This window comes from Pituophis catenifer, unplaced genomic scaffold (assembly GCF_029215685.1).
Source record: "Pituophis catenifer annectens isolate HBS135680 unplaced genomic scaffold, rPitCat1.0.hap2 SCAF_12, whole genome shotgun sequence".
Lineage (NCBI taxonomy): Eukaryota > Metazoa > Chordata > Lepidosauria > Squamata > Colubridae > Pituophis > Pituophis catenifer.
In genome coordinates, this window is record NW_027256892.1 from 14,646,149 (window position 1) to 14,668,787 (window position 22,639).

At 40.6% G+C, this 22,639-nt stretch overlaps 1 protein-coding gene across 1 annotated transcript in view; it reads right to left on the minus strand.

Moving 5' to 3' along the window:
* KIRREL3 (kirre like nephrin family adhesion molecule 3) overlaps positions 1 to 22,639 on the minus strand; it is a 375,859-nt gene that overhangs the window by 140,500 nt on the left and 212,720 nt on the right. Inside the window, exon 7 of the mRNA XM_070952317.1 lies at positions 17,361 to 17,466. Within this exon, the coding sequence (XP_070808418.1) occupies positions 17,361 to 17,466 (106 nt within the window). The remainder of the gene's footprint in view (positions 1 to 17,360; positions 17,467 to 22,639) is intronic.

Here is a 22,639-nt window from a genome sequence, read left to right on the forward strand (position 1 = left end):
GTTGTGATGCAGATGTAAGCATATTTAAGCAGATGACAATTTAGCCTAATGTATAAATAGCAATAGCACTTAGACATATACCACTTCACAGTGCTTTACAGCCCTCTCTAACCAGTTTACAGAGTCAGCACATTGCCCCTAACAATCTGGGTCCTCATTTTACCCACCTCAGAAGGATGGAAGGCTGAGTCAACCTTGAGCCGGTGAGAATTGAACTGCTGGCAATCAGTACAATTAGCCTGCAATACTGCATTCTAACCACTGTGCTATCACGGTTCTAGTAAACCTAGTAATTCTCCATCTTCTCCCAATCAGAGGTAACAAATATGGTCATCCCTGCAACTTTGAAACAGACTTGCAATAGCAGCATTTGAAACAATCTTCTTCCTTGGATGCTTATTGCCTGTCATTCTCAAGAGACTTTCCTTGCCATTCCTAATTTCTCAAAGAAAACTTGAGGTTCATCAGGTGCCTTCCTGGTTTAGATTAGGAAGAGAAGGAGAGGAAAGAGAAAACTCAGAAAACAGATAGTTGTGCAAGAGCCTGGGGGATTGGGAAGAAGATTAGGTTGATCTGGCATCAAATTTTACACCCTTTTGGGATTTCCTGTGCACCAACCTTTCCCTATTACTAGTGCTCTACTGGCTAATTGAACTGTCATAGATGATTAAGGGAGGCTGCAATTCCTATTTGGTTTAAATCTTTAAATAAGAGCTACCTGGTCTGCTTCTTGCTGACCGTAGAACTCAACGCCTTACTTTCTTCTGTCCTTAAAAAGGTAAAGGTTCCCCTAGCACATATGTGCTAGCCGTTCCAGATTCTAGGGGACAGTGCTCATCTCTGTTTCAAAGCTGAAGAGCCAGCGCTATCTGAAAATGTCTCTGTGGTCATGTGACTGGCATGACTAAAAGCCATAGGTGCACGGAACGCTGTTACCTTCCCACCAAAGGTGGTCCCTATTTTTCTACTTGCATTTTTTACGTGCTTTCGAACTGCTAAGTTGGCAGAAGCTAGGACAAGTAATGGGAGCTCACCCCGTTACGCGGCACTAGGGATTCGAACCGCTGAACTGCCGAACCTTTCGAATGACAAGCTCAGCATCTTAGTCACTGAGCCACTGCATCCCTTCTGTCTTCTTCTGTTCTTAGAAACTTCATATATTGCCAGTGCTCTTGCTCATTATAACAAGAATTGGAACATTTTATTTTTTTTCTATACAATTCTTGACTGTGGATCTGTTTAAAAGGTCACTTTATTCCTCCATTACCCTTTGTTTAACAGGGTCAAGCATTCGCTCTACCAGTAGTCCAGAATTTTTTTTTTCCTGATTGACATTTTTTGCTCTAACATATTTGTGCTTCTGCTGTTGGTTGTAAAAGTTATTTTTTCCCCAAACAAACGAACAAATTTCTGTGCTGGGAAAGTGGTATATCAGCATGAGATTGGAGGCATTTATTACTGTCTCTTCTAACAGCTCAACATTATTATACACACACATACATTGACTCCAACATCCAGGAACAATAGAATCCTGGTGGAAACAGAGGATGAAGAAATAAAAGCTGAAGGACTTTCCGTCTTTCAAAACTTTTATTTATTTTTTTACTTACTGATCACATGTATATACCACAGACTCTCAGCAATGCCAGCCCAGGGTGGTGAATTATATATCTTTTTTTTTTTTTGTTATTACACCTCTATAATTTTTCACTTTAAAGGCTCTCTTTCTGGTTGTGAGTAATAAATAACACAGAGGGAGGGAAAGGGGAAACACCCCCAGATACACTGCTGACATCAGAAAGGTTCTAAATGATTGACAAATAAAACTGGTGAGAAGAATGAGGAGAGTCTAATTGAAAGTCATTTCATGTAGCTCTGACTTCTGTTGCTTCATATTAATTTTGCCCAAACTCACAGGTGATGGAATGATAGCAGCAGCTAATTACTCTTTGTTCTCTTCTAATTTCTTTCTTTCTTTTTTGCACCACTGGCTAGGAGAACTTATGGCTACGTTTGAAAACTACAAATCTTTTCTCCATCCCATTCTGGAGGGAACCCCAGAAAAAAAGCAAAAGAACCAGTGTTTGTGTTCACAGAGCTTTGCCTAACCTGGTAACTGAGTTCATGCGTGGTCTAGGTGCAAACAACACATTCAACTGTAAAATACTTTAAATTAGCTGAGTTCACACAACGTGCCAACCTAGAAAACCCTCAACCTTAGTAGGTTTTAGTAATGCATTTGCTAAGGCTTTACTTGACTCACAACACCCCATGAGTATGTTAAAGTATAAATAAGTCACCAAATAGTTGGTCGCTCAACTACTTGTCCATTTTTCAAGTTCATTTTTTAGGAATTCTGTCCTGTTTTCTCAATTTGAGTTTTCCCAGTCTTCTCCTTTTTGGCTACTCTGTAACCATTTTATTCAAGGTTGCTTGCAATTCTTAGATGAGCATCATTAAACAATTTCCACAAGAGTCAGCCCCAGAATTATTACTAAAACACATGGATATCATTTCAGTAGAAGAAACCTGAGTGAGCTAAAGGAAGATTAAAAAAAATAAAATAAAACTGGGGAATAGGATGAGTTTTACTCTGATTTCTCTGCTTCCCCATTCCCTTTTGCCTATGTCTGTGTCCAGGGGTGAAATCCAGCAGGTTCTGGAGAACCGGTAGCAGAAATTTTGAGCAGTTCGGAGTACTGGCAAATACCACCTTTGGCTGGCCCCAGAGTTTAGTTTAGTTTATTATATTTATATACCACCCTTCTCCTGAAGGACTCAGGATGGTGAACAGCCATGGTAAAAAACAATATACAGCAAAAATTTAAAAACTTAATTAAAATAATTCAATCATTGGGGTGGGAATGGAGATTTTGCAATATCCTTCCCCTGTCACACCCACCAAGCCATGCCCACAGAACCGGTAGTAAAAAAAAAATTGAATTTCACCACTGGCCAAGGTATATACTGATGCTAGGAGAGCCAGAATGTTGGAAGACAGCAATAGCAATAGCACTTAGACTTATATACTACTTCACAGTGTTTTACTGCCCTCTCTAAGCGGTTTACAGAATCAGCATATTGCCTCCTAATAATCTGGATCCTCATTTTACCGACCTCAGAAGGATGGAGGCTGAGTCAACCTTGAGCCGGTGAGATTTGAACTGCCAAACTGCTGGAAACAGGCAGTCAGCAGAAGTAGCCTGGAGTACTGCACTGCGCCACCACGGCTCTTGTTAGTGTGGGGTTAGTGTGCATTTTCTCCTGTCTCAGTGATGATCCAGTGACAATCATTTGCTTCCTCCGATTTGCCATTTGCTTCTATGCAGAGAAAACAAAAAGCCATTCTTTGCAAAATAAATAAATAAATAAAAGACTTCTATATTGGCCTTTTTTTTTTTTTTTTTGCAAATGGGTGATTCCTGTCACTGTCATATAGAGTTCTGCATGACGTGATACTGTGTGCGATGTGCATCAAGACACATTGGACACCTAAATATTCCTGTTTCCTATCCATTATTATTATTCATTCATTAAATGCAATAATTCGATATTGTACACAGCAGAGAACATACAATAATTAGATATTATACACAGCAGAGAAAGTGTAATAATTAGGTGTTGTACACAGCAGAGAGTGGTACACAGCAGAAAGAAACTCAAGCTTGCAAACAGTATAAAAGAAAATTAAATGACCTGTCTCTAACTGGGCCGTGTGTTTGATAATGGAACAAGGCTAAAATCTATGATACTTATAAATCACATCTATGGGGAAGCAAATGTGAAATTCAAAGCAGCTTTATAGTGACAGAAGGTTTTCTTTAATGTTACATCCTTTTAAATGTTCAGCTATAACTTCCAATATTCAGAGAACTGGTACTGGCTGGATGTCAACCGTCCCATGGGCATATGCAGAAAAAGAAACTCCTGGGACATAATTTTACCAAGGTTATAACTTTACTGATAGATCCATATAGGCAAAGAAGAAGGAAAGCCAATTCTAAAGGTTCCCACAGAAAGCAGCATAGGCAGTGATGGGATTCAGTCAGTTCTAGTGAACCGGTAGTGGTGACTGCGGAAGGCTCCACCCACCCGCTCGGACGTAACGCGCGAGCACTGCACATGACCGGAAGGCTGAGCGGGCTCACATTTGCAAACCAGTAGGAAAGGTAAGTGAATCCCCCCTCTGAGCATAGATAAATTCCCTTTTCCTGTTTAGGCCACACACTGTCCATTGTCCACCAATCCAACTTATTTTTTGTGTTTTGGGAAACAGTCCGCACCATTCGAAAAATTCTCATAACATGACTTTGAAGTGTAGGAACTTTCTCCGGCGTCTGGCTTGGCTCCCTCAGCCCCTTGCAACTCCCCCAAGAGTAACAGTAACAGTAACAGAGTTGGTGGGGACCTTGGAGGTCATCCACCCTTCCCTTCTGTTTCTGTTGTCGAGCCGCAAGAAGAATTGCCGGTGGCCATAGATTCTGAGTCAGCCTTGACACTTGGGTGTCTTAAAAATCCTAGTCCAGCAGTTTCTACAAGAATGTGTTCTCTATCCCTGCCTTAAGGGAAAGTTGTAGAGAAATCACATAAATGGATAGGAACTGAAACCCGTTTCATTTTGGTCCACCACATCATATAGGCTCTATTTAGAAATTACTTCTGATGCTCACTTTCAAATATTAAAAAAAAAATCATAAAAGGAACTGAAATGCATACCCAGTAGTAAGTAGTTATGTTGAGATATGGGGCAGAGAGAACTTGTGGGCTATTTCATCCCAGTTTCATTTACTTGAGCAAAGACAATATGGTTAATTGGAGATAATAGTGAACACAGTAATAGCAATAGCACTAAACTTAGACATATATACTATCCCATAGTGCCTTCCAGCACTCTCTGGGCAGTTTACAAATGTCAGCATATTGCCCCCAACAATCTGGGTCTTCATTTTACTGAACTCAGAAGGATGGAAAGCTGAGTTATTTTTGAGGCCCTTAGGATCGAATTCCAGGCTGTGTGCAGAGCTAGCCTGCAATACTGCATTCTAACCCCTGCGCCACCAGGGCTCCTATTTAGATATTTAAATATTTAGAGTCAACTACATATTTGCCCCAAACAGATCCTGAATCATGGATCGTGAATTTAGGAAATACTCTATGTAAATGGAATCAACTTGAGAAGTAGCAAATTATATTCTAGGGAAACATCTGCCTCTTTCCCAATCATAGTTAGCTGAAATTCAGACTTTTGAGGTATCTTAAACCAAAAGCAAAACTGTGAATTTTTGGTTGTTTATAAATGCCCTTGGATTTAGCTCCAAAACTCTTTAGGAAGGAATGATAGTTTCCTGAAAATAATACGTGCAGCTGGTTTGCTATTATCTTACAGACTGAAAAACAAATGCATGGATTTTCATCTTTTAGAAACGATGGTAGATACAGGCTAACTCTGGGAGATGATGTGAACGTTTATGCAAGCTCCCTGCCTTGAATAAGCCCAGGAAGTGACAACATCTTCCCTCCAGCATTCCCTGTTATCATCCTTAGGACTCCTCTACCCCAAACACTCTTCTCCTTCCTGCCTAACAGAGCAGAAGCAGGCAAGGATGCTGCAGACAGCCAAAATTGCCTTCTTATCTAACAGCAGCAGCTGTTTCAGCTCCTTGGGCCTGCCTGCTGTAATAAGTAGTTTGTAATCCAAGGAGTGGAAGAAAATGCTAAGCTAGCAGCAGAAAATGAATTTGTCCTTGGCTGACGTGAATCAACAGTGTACAGATGCCGGCTCTTCTCAGATGATCTCCCACCATAGAGATTAACTAGCCACTAATGGCCAGAAGGCTTTGCGGGTTACTGCACTCCCCGGCTAGCTAGCAAACTAAGCTCCTGTTCTCTTAGCACCACACATGGATTAGCTGGATTATGTTGGAGAACCTCTCTAGATGCTTTTTCATTTGCTAAGTGGCGCTTTCCTGATTTTTATGCAACCTCCTTACCACCAGTTGGACGTTCCCAATTTTGTCCTCCCTTGTTCCTTCCTCTTTCCCGATTTAAGATTTAAAATGAATTTCAAAAATCAGGAGCTTCAGTTTTGATTTGCCTTCATAGCCTTTTTTTTTTCTTTTTGGCAACTTGTAAAGAATGGCATACCACGTGGATGTGAAAACATGTGAATAAATAGCAGTAGCAATTAGACTTATATGCAACTTCAAAGAGCTTTACAGCACTCTCTAAGCAGTTTACAGAGTCAGCATATTGCCCCCAACCACTCTGGGTCTTCATTTTACCAACCTCAGAAGGATGGAAAGCTGAGTCAACCTTCAGTTGGTTAGGATCAAACTCCTGGCAGTGGGCAGATTTAGTCTGCAATACTGCATTCTAACCACTGCACCACTACAGCTCATGCTTAAATGGGTATCTCATGAGGGATTTGTCTTAACTTAAATCATGATCAGTAGCAGAAATAAAAATAATAGAATCACAGATTTGGAAAGGACCATTAAGATCATCATGTCTAGCCCCTGTTCAATGTAAGAATCCCAAATTCAAGGTATCCCCATTCTTCTTTGTCTAAGAATTCTGGGTGTTATATTCCCAGCATATTTAGAGGCGATTAGGCTATGATATACAAATATCTTTTCTGTCCATGATTTTCCTATTCTTCCCAAGTGTCTACAGGCATCCAATCTCCCTTCTTTCCCACTTTTTGCATGAATATAAAAAATTGATCTTTGACTATTCAAATGAATAGCATTTGTTATTTGGAATATCGTTCATACTTTATTGTAGTGATTTTGCAGTTTAATTATGAGAGAATTAGATCTCCACCTGGCAGAAATAGCTGGCTACTTAATATTCTAATTAAGTAATAATTTCCTAAGCAGAGATGCACCCTGAGAACACATCTCAAGTGAGGATGAAATGTTTTTCTAGATATCTTGCAATATTTTTTTTAAGGTTTGCCTATATACTCCTAGGAGTGTGAGAGAGCACAATATCAGGTTAGTGATGGGAATAATGAAATACTGCAGAGATTTATGCCCTCTCAAAATTTCGCAGATTCATCTGGGAGTGAATTAGAAAGTTCCATCTAGATAGATCCATGGCAAAATGCAAGCCATCCAAAGGGAGGTTTTCATTCATTTCTAGCAGGGAAAATGGCAGGAATTATACTTAGCTGCACTTAATTTCTAGAGTATGTTTAAGTTTGGCTAAGGTGCAATTTTGTTGTTGTTGTTGTTAGTTGTGAAGTCATGTCCAACCCATCGCAACCCGATGGACAACGTTCCTCCAGGCCTTCCTGTCCTCTACCATCCTCTGGAGTTCATTTAAGCTCACTCCTACTGCTTCAGTGACTCCATCCAGCCATCTGGTTCTCTGTCGTCCCCTTCTTCTTTTGCCCTCAATCTTTCCCATCATTAGTCTCTTCTCCAGTGAGTCCTTCCTTCTCATTAGGTGGCCAAAGTATTTGAGTTTCATCTTCAGGATCTGGCCCTCTAAAGAGCAGTCAGGGTTGATCTCCTCTAGGACTGATGGGTTTGTTCACCTTGCAGTCCAAGGGATTCGCAAGAGTCTTCTTCAGCACCAGAGTTCAAAGGTCTCAATTCTTTGGCACTCAGCCTTTCTTATGGTCCAACTTTCACAGCCATACATTGCAACTGGGAAAACCATAGCCTTGACTATATGCATTTTTATTTGGCAGGGTGATGTCTCTGCTTTTTAGTATGCTGTCTAGATTTGCCATAGCTTTCCTCCCCAGGAGCAAACATCTTTTAATTTCTTGGCTCTGTGGTGATCTTGGGGTCCAGGAAAATAAAATCTGTCACTACCTCCATTTCTTCCCCATCTGTTTGCCAGGAATTGAGAGGGCCGGATGCCATGATCTTAGTTTTCTTGAGTTTCAAGCTAACTTTTGCACTCTCCTCCTTCACCCATTTATCCTTCTTTAACTTCTTAAAATCCTGGAACACTTATGGAAATGTCAGGCTCTTTGCACACAAGCAGTTTTTCTTGGACTTAGAACATAGAGGATAGAACATAGAATAATACCATTAGAAGGGACCTCCAAGGTCTTCTAGTCTAATCCCCTGTTCGAGCAGGAGACCCTATACCATTTCAAACAAATGGTTATGCAGTCTCTTTTTCAAAGCCTCCAGTAATGGTGCACATACAACTTCTGAAGGCAACCCATTCCATTGGTCGATTGCTCCCACCATTAGGAAATTTCTCCTTAGTTCCTCCTTGGTTAGTTCCCAAGCATTGTTTCTTGCCTTACTTTTTGGTGCTTTGGAAAGTTTAACTCCATTGTCTTTTTAGGAGCCCCTCAAATATTGGAACACTACTGTCATGCCATCCCCTAGTGCTTCTTTTCTTTAAACAACACAAATCCAATTCCTTGACCCATTCTTCGTATATTTTAGCCTCCAACCCCCTAATCATTTTTGTTTATTTTATTTATCAAGTTTGTTTGCCATTCATCTGGGGCTTCAGGCCATTCTGAGCAGTTTACATCAAGATAAAACAACATATAATGACAGTTATCAATATAAAATGGATTAAAATTAAAATTAAAACAAACTAAAAGCAAGGCTTTGGGGGACAGAGGTGGGGTACTTTCTCTGTTAGTGTACCAACCACTTCTGGCCATCAATTTCTCCTTGTTAGCTGGGAACATAGCTAGATTTTAAAGGCTTTTTTTGAAGGCTAAAAGAGAGAAGGCAGATCTCACTTCCAGTGGCAAGATATTCCAAAAGGCTGGAGCCGTGACAGAGAAGGCTTTTCTACTGGATCCCATCAGCTGAAATTCCTTGGCTGATGGGATCTGCAGAAAGCCCCTTCTGCCAGAATGAGTTTGGCAGGCCAATCCCATTGGAGAAAGACAGTTCAATTCTTGGACAGTCCATAGGATCACACAATATCTATTCCCCAGATCATTCTAAGAGGTGCAAGTAAAAGAAAGTATCTCACAAAGAGCCCAAAACTACAGTGAGTTCCTTGAGCGTTCAAATATTAAAACAGTTGAAAGAGATACTAGACTTAACTCATCTGAATTGAGAAATAAGTGTGATTCCTGTCTTATCTAGCAAATATTTCATTTGTATATGCTTAGAAAATACATTGGGTCACAAATTTATTCACGGATAGACAAAGCAGATCTATTTGGGTCCACACAACTTGGGTGCCCCCATTTCATTCTGATCTGATAATTTCCTATATAGATGTTAAGGGACACTTAGAGGAAACAATGTTTTGTCAAATATTGGCTTAGCTACTCCTTTCAAAGTCCAGATAACTATGAGGTCAGTGGAAGTTTCTAGTAAACCAGCCAAGGATTGGGCCACACAGTTCAATGTATTCACCAGTGAATCCAATCTCAGATGGCACTGTGAATTAAGAACATGTTTATTTTTGAGAGTCTACAAAACCCTAGCACCACTAATATATGTGTTATATAGTAATTTCCCAAAATATACACTCATTTCCAGTTGGACTTTTTCTAATGAGTGTTTTGTGAAGATTGCTGACCAGAAAATGGCTGAATCTAATTTGGTAGATCTTAAGAATTTGCTCTGACAGAAATCTGTGATTTGCTATCTTCTATAACAGACAAGCCTTCTTATGACCTTCATGAAATATTCCAGAGAAGACACTGCCACAATAAGCTCTTTATTCACGAAGGCAACTACATTTGTACCAGAAGCATTTCATTTGGAGGTGACCCAGCTACAACAGCTTAATGTTTTGCTGAGACTGACTGAGCTTTTGTAGAACCGAGGCCCAAAACTGGCTGATTATGCCACAGAAACAGAAGTGAGATTTGCAGATCGAAAGAAAGGTCTTGACTCTAAACAGGTGTTGTTGTTCTTGTTAAAGATGCTGCCTCTTCGAAATAACTCAGGCAGCGTTCTTAATAGTATTGTTAGAAGATAATATCTCTTATCCATATCTTGTTGTAATACCGCTGGATTCTTTGTCTCTTGACCTATCTGAAATTAAACAAAACCAGCAGAGCACACTCTGGAAGCATAAAATCCACAAATATTTTTTACAGTATCTTGGTAACATTAGCTGCGATAGAAGACACCGAGAGAAGACTGGTGGGGAAAAAGGGGGAAAGCTATCAATTGTGTGGCTTTATTTTTAAATCTCCTTTATACTTTATTTATACTGTATCTCTTCTTCAAATTTCCAGGTAACAAAAATTCATACCAGAAACTCCAGTGTATCACTGTCAATCTGCATGAACCTATACTCTAGATCTGTGATGGTGAACCTATGGCACGCATGCCACAGGTGGCACATGGAGCCATATCGGTGGGCACACAAGCATTGCCCTAGCTCAGCTCCAGCGTGCATGCGTGCGCCGGCTAGCTGATTTTTGGGCCTTCCGGCCCCACCGCAAGTTGGGAAACAGGCTGTTTCTGGCCTCTGGAGGGCCTCCGGAGTGTGTGTGTGGGGAAGGCCTATTTTTGCCCTCCCCAGGCTCCAAGAAAACCTCTGGAGCCTGGGGAGGGTGAAAAATGGGCCTACCGGGCCCACTGGGCCATCACATGCCAAAAGCGGGGAGGAGTGCAGGGGTGGTCGTGCGCGCATGTGTGTCGGGACGGGCCACATTGAATTATGGATGTGGGCATGCACACGCATGACTCCCCCTCCTGCTCCCCCCGCTTTTGGCATGCAACGGCAAAAAGGTTAGCCATCACTGCTCTAGATTCTTGGGACTGCAGTCCTATCATCCTGGGAAAGCATACAGAGGTGAGTCCTTTTTTTAAAAGGCAACTGGATTTTCTTTGTTTTTCCTTAAAGGTGTTTCACTTCTTATCCAAGAAGCTTCTTCAGTTTTTCAAGAAACTGAAGAAGCTTCTTGGATGAGAAGTGAAATGTCTTCAAGGAAAAACAAAGGAAGTTCAGTTGCCTTTTGAAAAAAGCACCTTTGGGACAACCATGACCTGGATGACTGAGGATCTCCATAGACATAGAGGTGAGCCACAGAAGGACTTTGCTTGTTGGAAAGTGGCAAATCACAAGGCCAGATGCTGCAACAGTTTGTAAATACATGCCAATTGCCCATACCCAAATTTTGATCATAGGACTGTGGGGATGTCACAATGGTAATACATGAGTGGACTGGTCATAAGTCACTTTTCAGCAGCACAATAACCTGGAATTAAGGAGAAACTTCCTAACAGTGAGGACAATTAACCAGTGGAACAGCTTGCCACCAGAAGTTGTAGGGGTTTTATCGCTGGAGGTTTTTAAGAAGAGATTGGACAGCCACCTGTCTGAAATGGTATAGGCCAGGGTCTCCTGCTTGAGCAGGGGGCTGGACTAGAAGACCTCTAAGGTCCCTTCCAGCTCTATTCTGATTCATTGAAACATTGAATGGTTGCAAATTGAGAACTACCCTGTTTCCCTCAAAATAAGACATCCCCTGATAATAAGCCCAATCGGGCTTTGGAGCGCATGGCAATAAGGCCAAGCGCTTATTTCAGGGTTCAAAAACATATAAGACAGGGTCTTATTTTCAGGGAAACACAGTACCTAGGCTAAGTTTGCTACTATTTTATGACTATTCTTATTTAATCTATACATTTCTATCTCTATATTGTACTTCTATATTCCTCTGCCTAGGTTACCAATGTGTCTCCTTATCTTAATTATTTCTTCTTCTTCTTTCTCCTTCTCCCCCAGATCTTCTTTTGCTCTTGTAACCAGTCGATTTGCATGTGAAAATTCCTTTCACTATTTTATAGGACTTGCAAATGGTCTGTCAGTCATTTTAAATGGGGACACAGTAATACAAGTAGGCTCAAGATTAGGGCTGAAGTCTCTCTCTGGTCTCTCTGGTCATATGCAGTGGTGAAATGTAAAATTTGTTACTACCGGTTCTGTGGGCATGGCTTGGTGGTGGTGGTGGGAGTGTAATGTGACTGGGTGGGTATGGCCAACTTTTTTTTTTTTTACTTTTAAAAGCATTTTTTCTACAACCGTAAGAGGTTGCAGAAAAAAATGCTTTCAGGAGCCTCTGAAGATTAGGCAACTCAGCTGGGATCGTCAGAGGCTTTTAAAGGCATTTTTTCCCCTACAACTTCTTCAGCCGAAGAGGTTGTAGAAAAAATGCTTCTAAAAGTAAAAAAAAAAAAGCCTCTGATGATTGCGTGGCTCAGCTGGGCATGGTGGTGGGGGGCAGGGATTTTTGCTACTGGTTCTCTGAACCACCCGCCGCCATCGCTACCAGATCGGGTGATCTGGCCCGAACCAGGAGCATTTCACCCCTAGTCATATGGCTATTTAAGTGACCTTGCAACAAGTAGCAGGATATGCCACAGGAAACCCATGATTCCCTTCTTGATCTCAACTACAGCTTCTAAAATGATCTAGCAGCAAATCTGCATGGAATCACGTCCATAAACCTTCAATGATTTGGGGAATCAAAGAACCCCAAACAGTCAATTTATCCGACTTCTTAGAATACATTGATGTGATTTCTTTCCCCCCTAGCACACAGAGATTCTCCAAGCCAGAGGGCAATTTCTTTTCCACTGCTCTTGCAACTATTTTCAATCATCCTGACTCAGTACCACCCATCTCCTCACACATTCAATTTGGTAGTTCTTGACCTCAGCCTCTTCCAAGATACTTGAAAAAGGACCCCGGGCATTTCAAGAACAACATTTGTGAAGTCTCCTGCAGACTTCTGGGAAAGTTAGTCCCTCTAGCAACAAGCAACTGGAGGATGCGTTACATCAAGATTTCCATTTTTTTGGAACAGCCACAACACCACCGGTGTAACCTGCATTCTTCACTAATACGTCTCTCTAATATGTCCTGACCTTTGGAACTAATGCTCTGACGCACTTGAATAAGCACCAATTAAGCCCCTCAACCTCATTGCAAACACAAGCACAGACTCTGCATGAAACCTACTGCACAGCACAAGGCAAGGGAAGACACAAGGATGTATAGCTATGCTGAAAACTTTCTTATTTCATCAAGCTGGCCTGGCCTAAATCTTCTCCCCTTTTAAATATAAATTTTAAATATAAATTTTAATCTGTTTTAAATTATGGGGTATTTTAAATTCAGCCAAATTATTTAATTCATTTTTAATATATTTTAAATTTTTGTACTTAAGTGTTTTATCTTGTGGCTGTTCACCGCCCTGAGTCCTTCGGGAGAAGGGCGGTATAGAAATTTAATAAAATAAATAAATAAAAAATAAATAAATAAAAAGAAAGGATGGGGAAAGCTTAACAAGAATGAGTCATTAGCTGATGTGACCAAGATCTGGGGAGGCTTTGCTTGCTCTCTATACCATCCTGATATAGGATAAAACCAGTTTCCATGGATTAAAACCTATGCTGCTCTTGAATATGGACAACAAAGCATAATGATTAATAACTCAATGTAGGTCCAGTCTATTTTATTGTCCACATTAGCAGAGAAATATTCCAATCTATAATTATTTAAAGTTTTTTCCCCCCATCTACTTACTACTAGATCTCACAAATGCATTTTTTTATTTCCAATTATTCTACCTACGGGATGGAGATTTGATGGTATTTTGTTTAGATGTCAGAAATCTTGACTCTTGGTAAGACTCTTGCCTAGGCAATCTTCGAATGTATTGCATACCAATAACGGTGTTAAAGGAATAGTTTCTGTTGGTACTCTATCATTTTCATACGTTCAAGAGTTGTCCTATTTAAATTAATTGAAACAGTTGGCAGATTCCGTTGGCTTAGTTTATCTATCATATCCATATGCCCACAAAATTTAATGAACTTGTTATGCTACAGCAGAAATCCATTCAGCATTGTTCAATCCCTTCTCTTGCCACAACCTATAGCATTCATCTAGGTTATATGAAAAAAATATGATTATGTTCTTGAAATAAGCCAAATTCCTGGCAAGTCTTTTTTATTTTAAATAAAAAAAGGACGTTGATTGAAGTATTCCCCTTAACCCAGGTTACTTATTTTGCAATTCCATGACAGCAGCGAAGACTCAACAACTATCTTTACTTTCTAATTTTAGTGAAATACAATAATCCATCCATGCTACATTTCCTACCAAATTTCCTCTATTTTATTTTTTGCATTTTCTTTGACTCTCCTAGCCAGTTTCAACAATATTGCCAAGGCAACTGATAACAAGGAATAGAACCTGGATCAGGTGCTCCACAATTTAAAAGGGTCCAGGTTCATACATATTCCTTAAAAAAAAAAAGGATACCCTAAAAAAACATTGGCAAGAATATTTGAAGTTACCAAACAGTTTACACAGCATTTAGGTGAGTAAAAGAATACCCTGTGCTCTCCTAACAGACTGACTGAGTCCCAGTTTGATAAATACAGAATCATGGAATTGTAGAACTGAGGCCCAGGAATATGGGAGCCATTCTTGTCACCTCTCTAGAAGCTTTCTCAGAAGAGAGAAAGTTAACAAATGTATTTGCTGATGGCCAAGATGAGGCATAAAAAGCCATATTTGTCTGAAATGGTGTAGGGTTTCCTGCCTAAGCAGGGGGTTGGACTAGAAGACCTCCAAGGTCCCTTCCAACTCTGTTATTCTATTCTATTCTATATTTATTCTTTGTTTCATAATCAAGGAACAGAAAGCAACAGAAAAACAAAATTTAGCAAGTTACTTTTTCTCTTAAAGTATGTACCATCCAGTGGTGAAATTCAATTTTTTTTACTACTGGTTCTGTGGGTGTGGCTTGGTGGGCGTGGCTTGGTAGGCATGGCAGGGAAAGGATATTGCAAAATCTCCATTCCCACCCCACTCCTGGGGGAAGGATATTGCAAAATCTCCATTCCCACCCCACTCCTGGGGGAAGGATATTGCAAAATCTCCATTCCCACCCCACTCTGGGGCCAGCCAGAGGTGGTATTTGCCGGTTCTCCAAACTACTCAAAATTTCTGCTACTGGTTCTCCAGAACCTGTCAGAACATGCTGAATTTCACCCCTGGTACCATCTTAAGTGAACTTGAGCCTTTTATGTGAATGGGACTGGCGCTCCAGACAGCAAGAAGATATTGTGCGTGGTTGTTGTCCTTCAACATCAGCCAAATTTGTATCTTTGTTCTACCTCCAGATATTAAGCTTCTGAAGAGTCGTAGATCTGGATCTCCCAGACATTTAACATGTCTGGGAGAAAAGTTGAAAAGTCACCATGTAGGTGGCTTTAATGAAATTAACAAAGTTGAAGTCATGAAGTCAAACGCTATGCAGGAAACATATAATAAAGCAATTCTTTCCAAAACAGAGTCCACATTCAGCATGTGAGTTCTGTAAGTTACATCTCTGAGCAGATGGTTTTGCTTGTCCACTGTCAATGCTTTCTAAACAGCCTCAGTATGTTAGATCAGGAAGAAGCTGCCACGTGTGTTACGGTAGCAGCTCCAACAAAATGCACACAGACTGTTACCAAGCTGAGACAACTGGAGTTCATTACTGAATAACAACATCATCAACACAAAGAATTTCCAGTGCAACATTTGGTGGGCCTGTCACCAGCTTTATCTGCTCAGCCTAGGGACAGAAGTGAGAAATCAGCAGAAGTGTGCCGTGTTCAGCTAGAGAAGAGCATGTCTTCCATATTCCAAGCAGTTAATTGGACTAAAACAACAGTCCCCCTCCACATCTGCTCTTTTTGAGTCTGTACTTATAAATGGTTTAATAAAGTAGTACTCAAAGAATGTCTGGATGAAAACAGAGACATTCCCAGCCAGTTAAGCAATCCAACTTTCAATGGATGATTCACAGAAATGGTACCAGGAGCTTTGGACCTGGTGGTGGATGTAGTGAGTAGGACAAAGGGGTTTTACAAGTGAAAGTTTATCTTAATAGTGAAGAACTGTTAAGTGTCAAGTGCTAGAGAAATCACATGATCCAGGCAGTTCAAAAGGGCATAAAGGTTTATTGCAAGCTTAAGTTCTCTACAAGAATCTGAACTACTAATGGCCCAAGCAAATTGGTGGTAGATAAGAGTCACAGGAATTCAAGGTGGGCTCGACTTAGATTGCTTGTGGGAATGAGGGGGTTCATGGCTGGTGATGCATTTGACCCCTCCCTTGAGCTCAGCCTGGTCATCTCCTACACTAAGCTTAAAAAAACATTTCCCATCTTGAAGCAACCTCTAGCTGACCTTGGCAAAACTCAACAAACTCAACAAACTCAATATAGTTAATGCTCAAAAGAGAGACCACCAGGAAGTACCAAAGCTGCAAGAAATTCAAATGAAGAATTAGGAAAATTAAGTATTGTTGACAAGTATGTTTGATTCGAAGAGGACAATATCTGCTAAATGTTTCTTGTCCCATTAATCTGTGCCTCCCAACTGTGAGACCGTCAAAAAGAATTCCAGTCGGGCATGTGCGCACTCTTCTGCGCATGCACAGATCACCTATGATGATGTCCGGGTAAGTGAGCAGAGCCTCCCGTCAGCTTTACTACCTGTTCTTGCAAAACGGTCCGAACTGGGGGCAACCCACCAGTGGACTGAATTGACTAGAATATATAATTCTATTCCGTTATTTATATAGTGTTGACCATGACTCTTGAAATACATTGTTAGCTTAAGTTTAATAGTGAATCTAGAACAATGATGGCTAACCTTTTTGCCATTGCATGCCAAAAACTGGGGGAGTGTAGGGTGGTCACAGGAGCACATGCCCACACCCATAATTCTATGTGCCCTGCCCCTCCCATGCATGTGCGCGCAACCCCCCCATGCTCCCCCCACTTTTGGCATGTGATGGCCTGGTGGGCCCGGTAGGCCCGTTTTTTTGCCCTCCCCAGAGGCTTTCTAGGAGCCCGGGGAGGGCAAAAACAGCCTTCCCCACCACTCCAGAGGCCGGAAACACTTCCAGTGGGCCCAGAAGACCCAAAACGCATGCGTGCTGGAGCTGAGCTAAGGCAACACTTGCATGCCCACCAATATGGCTTGGTGTGCCACCTGTGGCATGCGTGCCATAAATTCGCCATCACGGCCCTAGAATATATACTTGTGGATCATTTTTCTCTAAATGTCTACTAACAAACAGATATAGCAGAAAAAAAAATGTACTGTTAATTTTTTTGGAAATACTATCTTCCCAGCAACTCAACATATCTACTCCTTATGTTTCCTATTGTTGCCTGCAAGTAGAAAACTATAACTTCTTAGCCCAGCTAATGTTTACATCAGATGCAGTGATTGAGTTGGCTTTAATTATTAATCAGTTTTGTTTTACACATTCAAGGGAACAGAAATAGTAACAAGCATTTCTATGGTTGTAAGCAGTCTAAAACATTCAAGCAAGCAAGCAAGGATAAATGATGGTTATTTCCAGACGAACTTACAAACTTATGAACTTACCTGTATTGTGTAACTGCTGGATTAGCTTTGGCAGAGCAGTGAAACTTTACTGTATTGTCTTCAAGGACAGGCTGAGGTTCTACTGACAGATTGACGAGAGGTGGATCTGTAAAAAAAACAATGGCCAATTTATTACCTTTCATGCTTTTGTGTACAGAACTGTGTCTTTCTGAAGAAAGGCTCCCGTTTGCTCTACTGTTGTGATGTATGGATGTGCAGTAACTAGCCAAGATACCAATTTGACCTTTCAGTGTCTAAAATCTAATGGCCCAACAATGAAATCCCTTTTCTTGAAGGAATGATAGCTTTAAAGGCAGGGTAAATCTGGGAGCAATTACTACTTGTTTGGCAATTTCTTCCCCAAATGACTATGGGAAGGTCACTCATTTGCTATGTATCTTCAATTCTATATCTGGATAGATCCAAAGGATTTGTTGAGCAGAATAGATAAGTAAAGGAGCCAAAGGCATCCTTACTTATCTTCCTTACAGCAGAAAAACAGATCTTCACAGGGACAGCTGAGGCCATTTTCTTCCTGAGGGACATGACTCTTGCAAGCATTTTACTATTTTATTAAGGCATTTGAACTGACAAATTTCAGGGACTCCATTATCATGGTGCTTAACAAGGAGCGACTGTCTATAATCCTCTTGATACTTTCAGCGAAGAATTATTTTGCATTCTTGATCTTCCAACCAGGCTTCTTTAGCTGTATTACTTTTTTTTTAGAAAAAGCAAAACAAAACAAAACCATTTGCCCATGCATTTTGGGTTTGGATCAAACTAAGCATCTCAAGGCATAGGACGCCTTTTGTCAAAGCCCAAGAAGACTCCTAATAAAAGTAAACCTGTGATTAGACAGTAGACATGCCAGCCTCTCAGCTCCATTGTTTTCTTCCTCCTCTTTTCTCAGAAGAGAAGCAAAATACAAAAGTAATTGGTGGGTTTGCAGACATGGTCTATTTTCTTATGTCGTGCATCATCAAATTCCTTACAAAGCCTAATAGTAGCCTGATTTTGTTTGAATTATGTGTATGGTCCTGATATAGGAACCCAAGAACTGGTACTTTTTGGAGACACAGAATACAACTTTAGAACTATGACAAAATTCCACCAAAATCACGGATGTGCTGTTCAAAGAGATTCATCTTTTCTCTCCCAATGGGATCAGAACTATTTCAAGATTCATATAATAGTAAGGAAATGTTTAGCAAAAATCCAGGAAAAATTGTTCTCTCCTCTCCTCTCCTCTCCTCTCCTCTCCTCTCCTCTCCTCTCCTCTCCTCTCCTCTCCCTCTCCCCTCTCTCCCCCCTCTCTTCTCTCTCTCCTCTCCCCCTCTCTCCCCCCTCTCTCCCTCCTTCCTCTGTCTCTCTCTCTCTTCTCTCTCTCTATGAATAGAGTGATATATATATATATATATATATATATATATATATATATATATATATATATATATATATATGATTTCACACCATTTTTCAAGGAATTGTAGAAATGTCAACTGCACAATTACTGGGTGAGTGAATTGTTAAAACTCAATATAGTGACAGGTATAGAATGATATGAATTTTCACATACCTATAAAATATGAAGAATATGAAGGCGTTTCTCTTAGCCTTTTATTTGGTACATGTTGGGAAGTGTTTGTATTGTCTGTATTGTAATGTTTGTAAATGCAGACTGACACACAGTTTCTGGAACGGTTACTTAAACATAGTTTTACATGCACTCATTAGTTATGGCACATTCCTGACATCAAAGGCCAATTTTAAATTGCCTATAAACCTGTTTATAAGCAAGACAATTTCCACAATTTTAAGTGAGCTTCCTTTATGAACCCAAGTACCAGCCGTTTCAACACACAGCCCATCAGCCTGTGGCCAACGGTTGCAAATAAGTCATTAATTAAACTAATCCAGGACAGTGGTGAGAATGGGGTTAATTCTTGTACTGCAAATTAAGTTGTCATATAGTCACATTTGAAACAGGAGGCACTTGTCATCTAGCAGATCGGTTCCTTCTGTACCGCCTGTGCCAGATTGCCTCTATTTCCCAACTGTGTTCTGGCTGACACAGATTTGCTGGAGGCGGATGCTCGATTATGCTCCACTTGGCAGCTCACGCTGAGATATAGGCATGTGCCCTGCCAGTGGGTGGGTCAGGAAGAATCATCCTGAAAAAACAGACTTAAAGCACCTGACAATGCCTATAATGTTTTGCACTGTGATGTAGAAAGCTCTTCTGAGCATGACGCTTGCTGAAGCAGTTTGGGTTTGAGGTCTGAATGGAAGCCACCCAAAGTCAAGGAAAAGGTAAAAGAAATGCAGAAACCAGGTGAAAACTAAGGAAAGGGGTAGGAATCAGGTGAGAAGGTTGGTGCGATGGAAAGGAAGACCAGGAATTTAAGAATTTATGAGGGTCCTCAGCAGAGTCACACATTGCTAGCAAGACAGACAAAACTATGGAATGAGGTTCTTCTGTCACACAACACAGTTGTAAACAGTTGCCTGGGTTTCTGAGCAGTTCAAGAGCCCCCATGATCATTTATTTCCCAGGTGCACAGAGCCAAAAGAAAGAGTGGGTTGGTCAGGAGATGCCAGGTCACCAATGAAGTGATCAGCTACAACTACCAGGTGTAACAAGGTGAGAACCAGTAAAGAATGGAAAGGATTCTATCCTTTGAAACAATATACTCTTCATAGTTCACTAGAACTTTTGTTTCAGTGATAAAGAATGATATATGATTCATTAAAGGTAAGTAGCAAATCCTTCTCAAGTTTCCATTACTCAAATTTCCACCTTCTTCTTCTTCTCAGATTTTAATTTTGTGCCTGGCTATGACCACACCATTTTGCACTGTTAGATGTTTGTATCTTCCATAAAGTGACCTTCCTGTGACTACAACATTCCACAGTGCCAAATCTTTGTATTTTCCACCATCTCTCTTTCTCTCTCTCTCTCTCTCTCTTTAACCTATCTCCATGAGTATCTTTTGTGAATCAAACAAGGAAAGGAGTCATGTCAATGACTCTGGAGTACTTACAAGAGGAAGAGCAAGCCAAATTAAGCTGAACAAATACACAAGCTAAATATTGTCTTTTCTATGGATGCGGTCTGATTGTGGAATTGATTAATCAGATGCCTTTTTCATTTTCTGTCATTTACAGATTACAGAATAACAGAGTTGGAAGGGACGTGGGAGGTCTTCTACTCCAACCTCCTTCTCAGGCAGGAAACCCTATACCATTTCAGGCAGATGGTTGTACAATCTCTTCTTAAAAACTTCCAGTATTAGAGCATCCACAACTTCTGGAGGCAAGCTGTTCCACTGGTTAATTGTTCTCACTGTCAGGAAATCTCCCCTTAGTTCTAGATTGTTTCTCTCATTGATTGGTTTCTATCCATTGCTTTTTGTCCTGCCTTCAGGTGCTTTGGAAAATAGGTTGACTCTCTCTTCTTTGTGGCAACCCCTGAGATATTAGATCACTGCTATCATGTCACCCCATGTTTTCCCTTAAACTAGACATTCTCAATTCCAGCAACTGTTCTTCATATGTTTTAGCCTCCAGTTCCCTAATCATCTTTGTTGTTCTTCTCTGCACTCTTTCTAGAGTCCCAACATCTTTTTTACACTGTGGTGATTTACAATTACATTTGCTGTAGAATGATTCCATTTCTGGAGTCTTTGGTAAGTAGAACTTTCAGAAAGATGTCATTGCACTCCCTATACTTGTTCAGCTAGTGTGTGTTATCTGTACATTATTTGTTTTCCAGATTTCTGGTGGTTATTGGGAGTCATTATTCTCTCCAATACTCTGAATGCCTAGATTGCTGTTGATTCAGTTGCTTCTGACACCACTGCTACAGTGCCGTTTTTATGGATTTTTGCTTTAATCAGTTGTACCTACTGGTGGAGCATTTTAGGAGATAAAACAGGGGGAAAAAACTTCACGTAATTAGTCTTTGTTCCCAGTACTATTACAGCAATGCATTTTTGGGTGAGGTTACCTAGGAGTAAATTCCAATAATTCCAACCAATTTTTCTTCCAGGAGAGTAAAATACAGGATGATGGTCTAAAGGCCAGCATCTGTTATGATGTAATAGACGTTGTTCATGCCAAGAGTCAACCCAAATGCCTGTGGAGCAATTGGGAAGAAGATATTGCCTTTAAAATGTGCAAAATGTATTTAATTCATCACTCGCGAACTTAGACATCCTGAATAAGGAGAGATACATTCTGTTCGATTACTGAGTGCAAATTTCAAATATATTGGCACCCCAGCAATACATTTGAATCTGCAACCATTAATTATGGCTCCATTTGTTTTGCTCTTCCTTGCTAATGGTGAGTCTTCTTAGTATCAGTATTGTGTAACCTTGCTTAGCAGAGAATGAGCATCATCTGATCCAAAAATTCCACTAGCCAGATGGAGAAGTAGACTATTCTGGACGGCCCAACTGCCATCTGCTTCTCATGAGTATAAAACAGGTGGTTGGGCAGCCTTTAGTCCCTGGTATGATGTAGAATTATAGTCCCTGATGGTACTGTGGACTCTTAGAAGCTTCAATGGCAGTTAGAATAGACAGAACAGAAAAACAGAGTTGGAAGGGTCCTTGGAGTTCTTCTAGTCCAACTCACTGCCCAAGCAGGAAACCCTATACCATCTTAAACAAATGGTTGCCTGAGCTCTCCTTAAAAATCTCCCATGTTAGAGCACCCATAACTTCTGGAGGCAAATCATTCCAATGATTAGTTGTTCCAACTGTTGGGAAATTCCAGAACTAGGTTTGTTCTCTCCATGGGATAGTCAGTGGTCAGTGACAGGAATTTGAGTTCTTCTTTGATGCTTGGAGTTTTCTCGCTCAAAAGAATTTAAATCTAAATGACGGCTAACTGTCCCTTTGCATAGAAGTACCAACTCGATACAAGTACTTAAGAATGGGAGCAAGTAGCCTCCATCTCTTTCTCTAGCAGTAGGCTGTATGCAGATGTGGGTTTCACACAATTTTACCACCGGTTCCCGAAAATGTGAGGGCACGTGCACAGTGTAGGAAGTTAGCACCCACCCCTTTCCTGGAAGAGTGAAATATTTTAGGAAATATGAAAAAGGCAGAATATTATATTTCCCTGGATGAGAAATATGAGAAGCATATTTTACAGACAAAGCAGCTCCCACCTTCCTGCCCCCCACCCTTTGTCAATGGGCCATTAAGGCCTGGGCCAGTCTATTCTACATAACAAAGATCTGCCTCCTTCAGGCAGAGCCATAGTAGGAA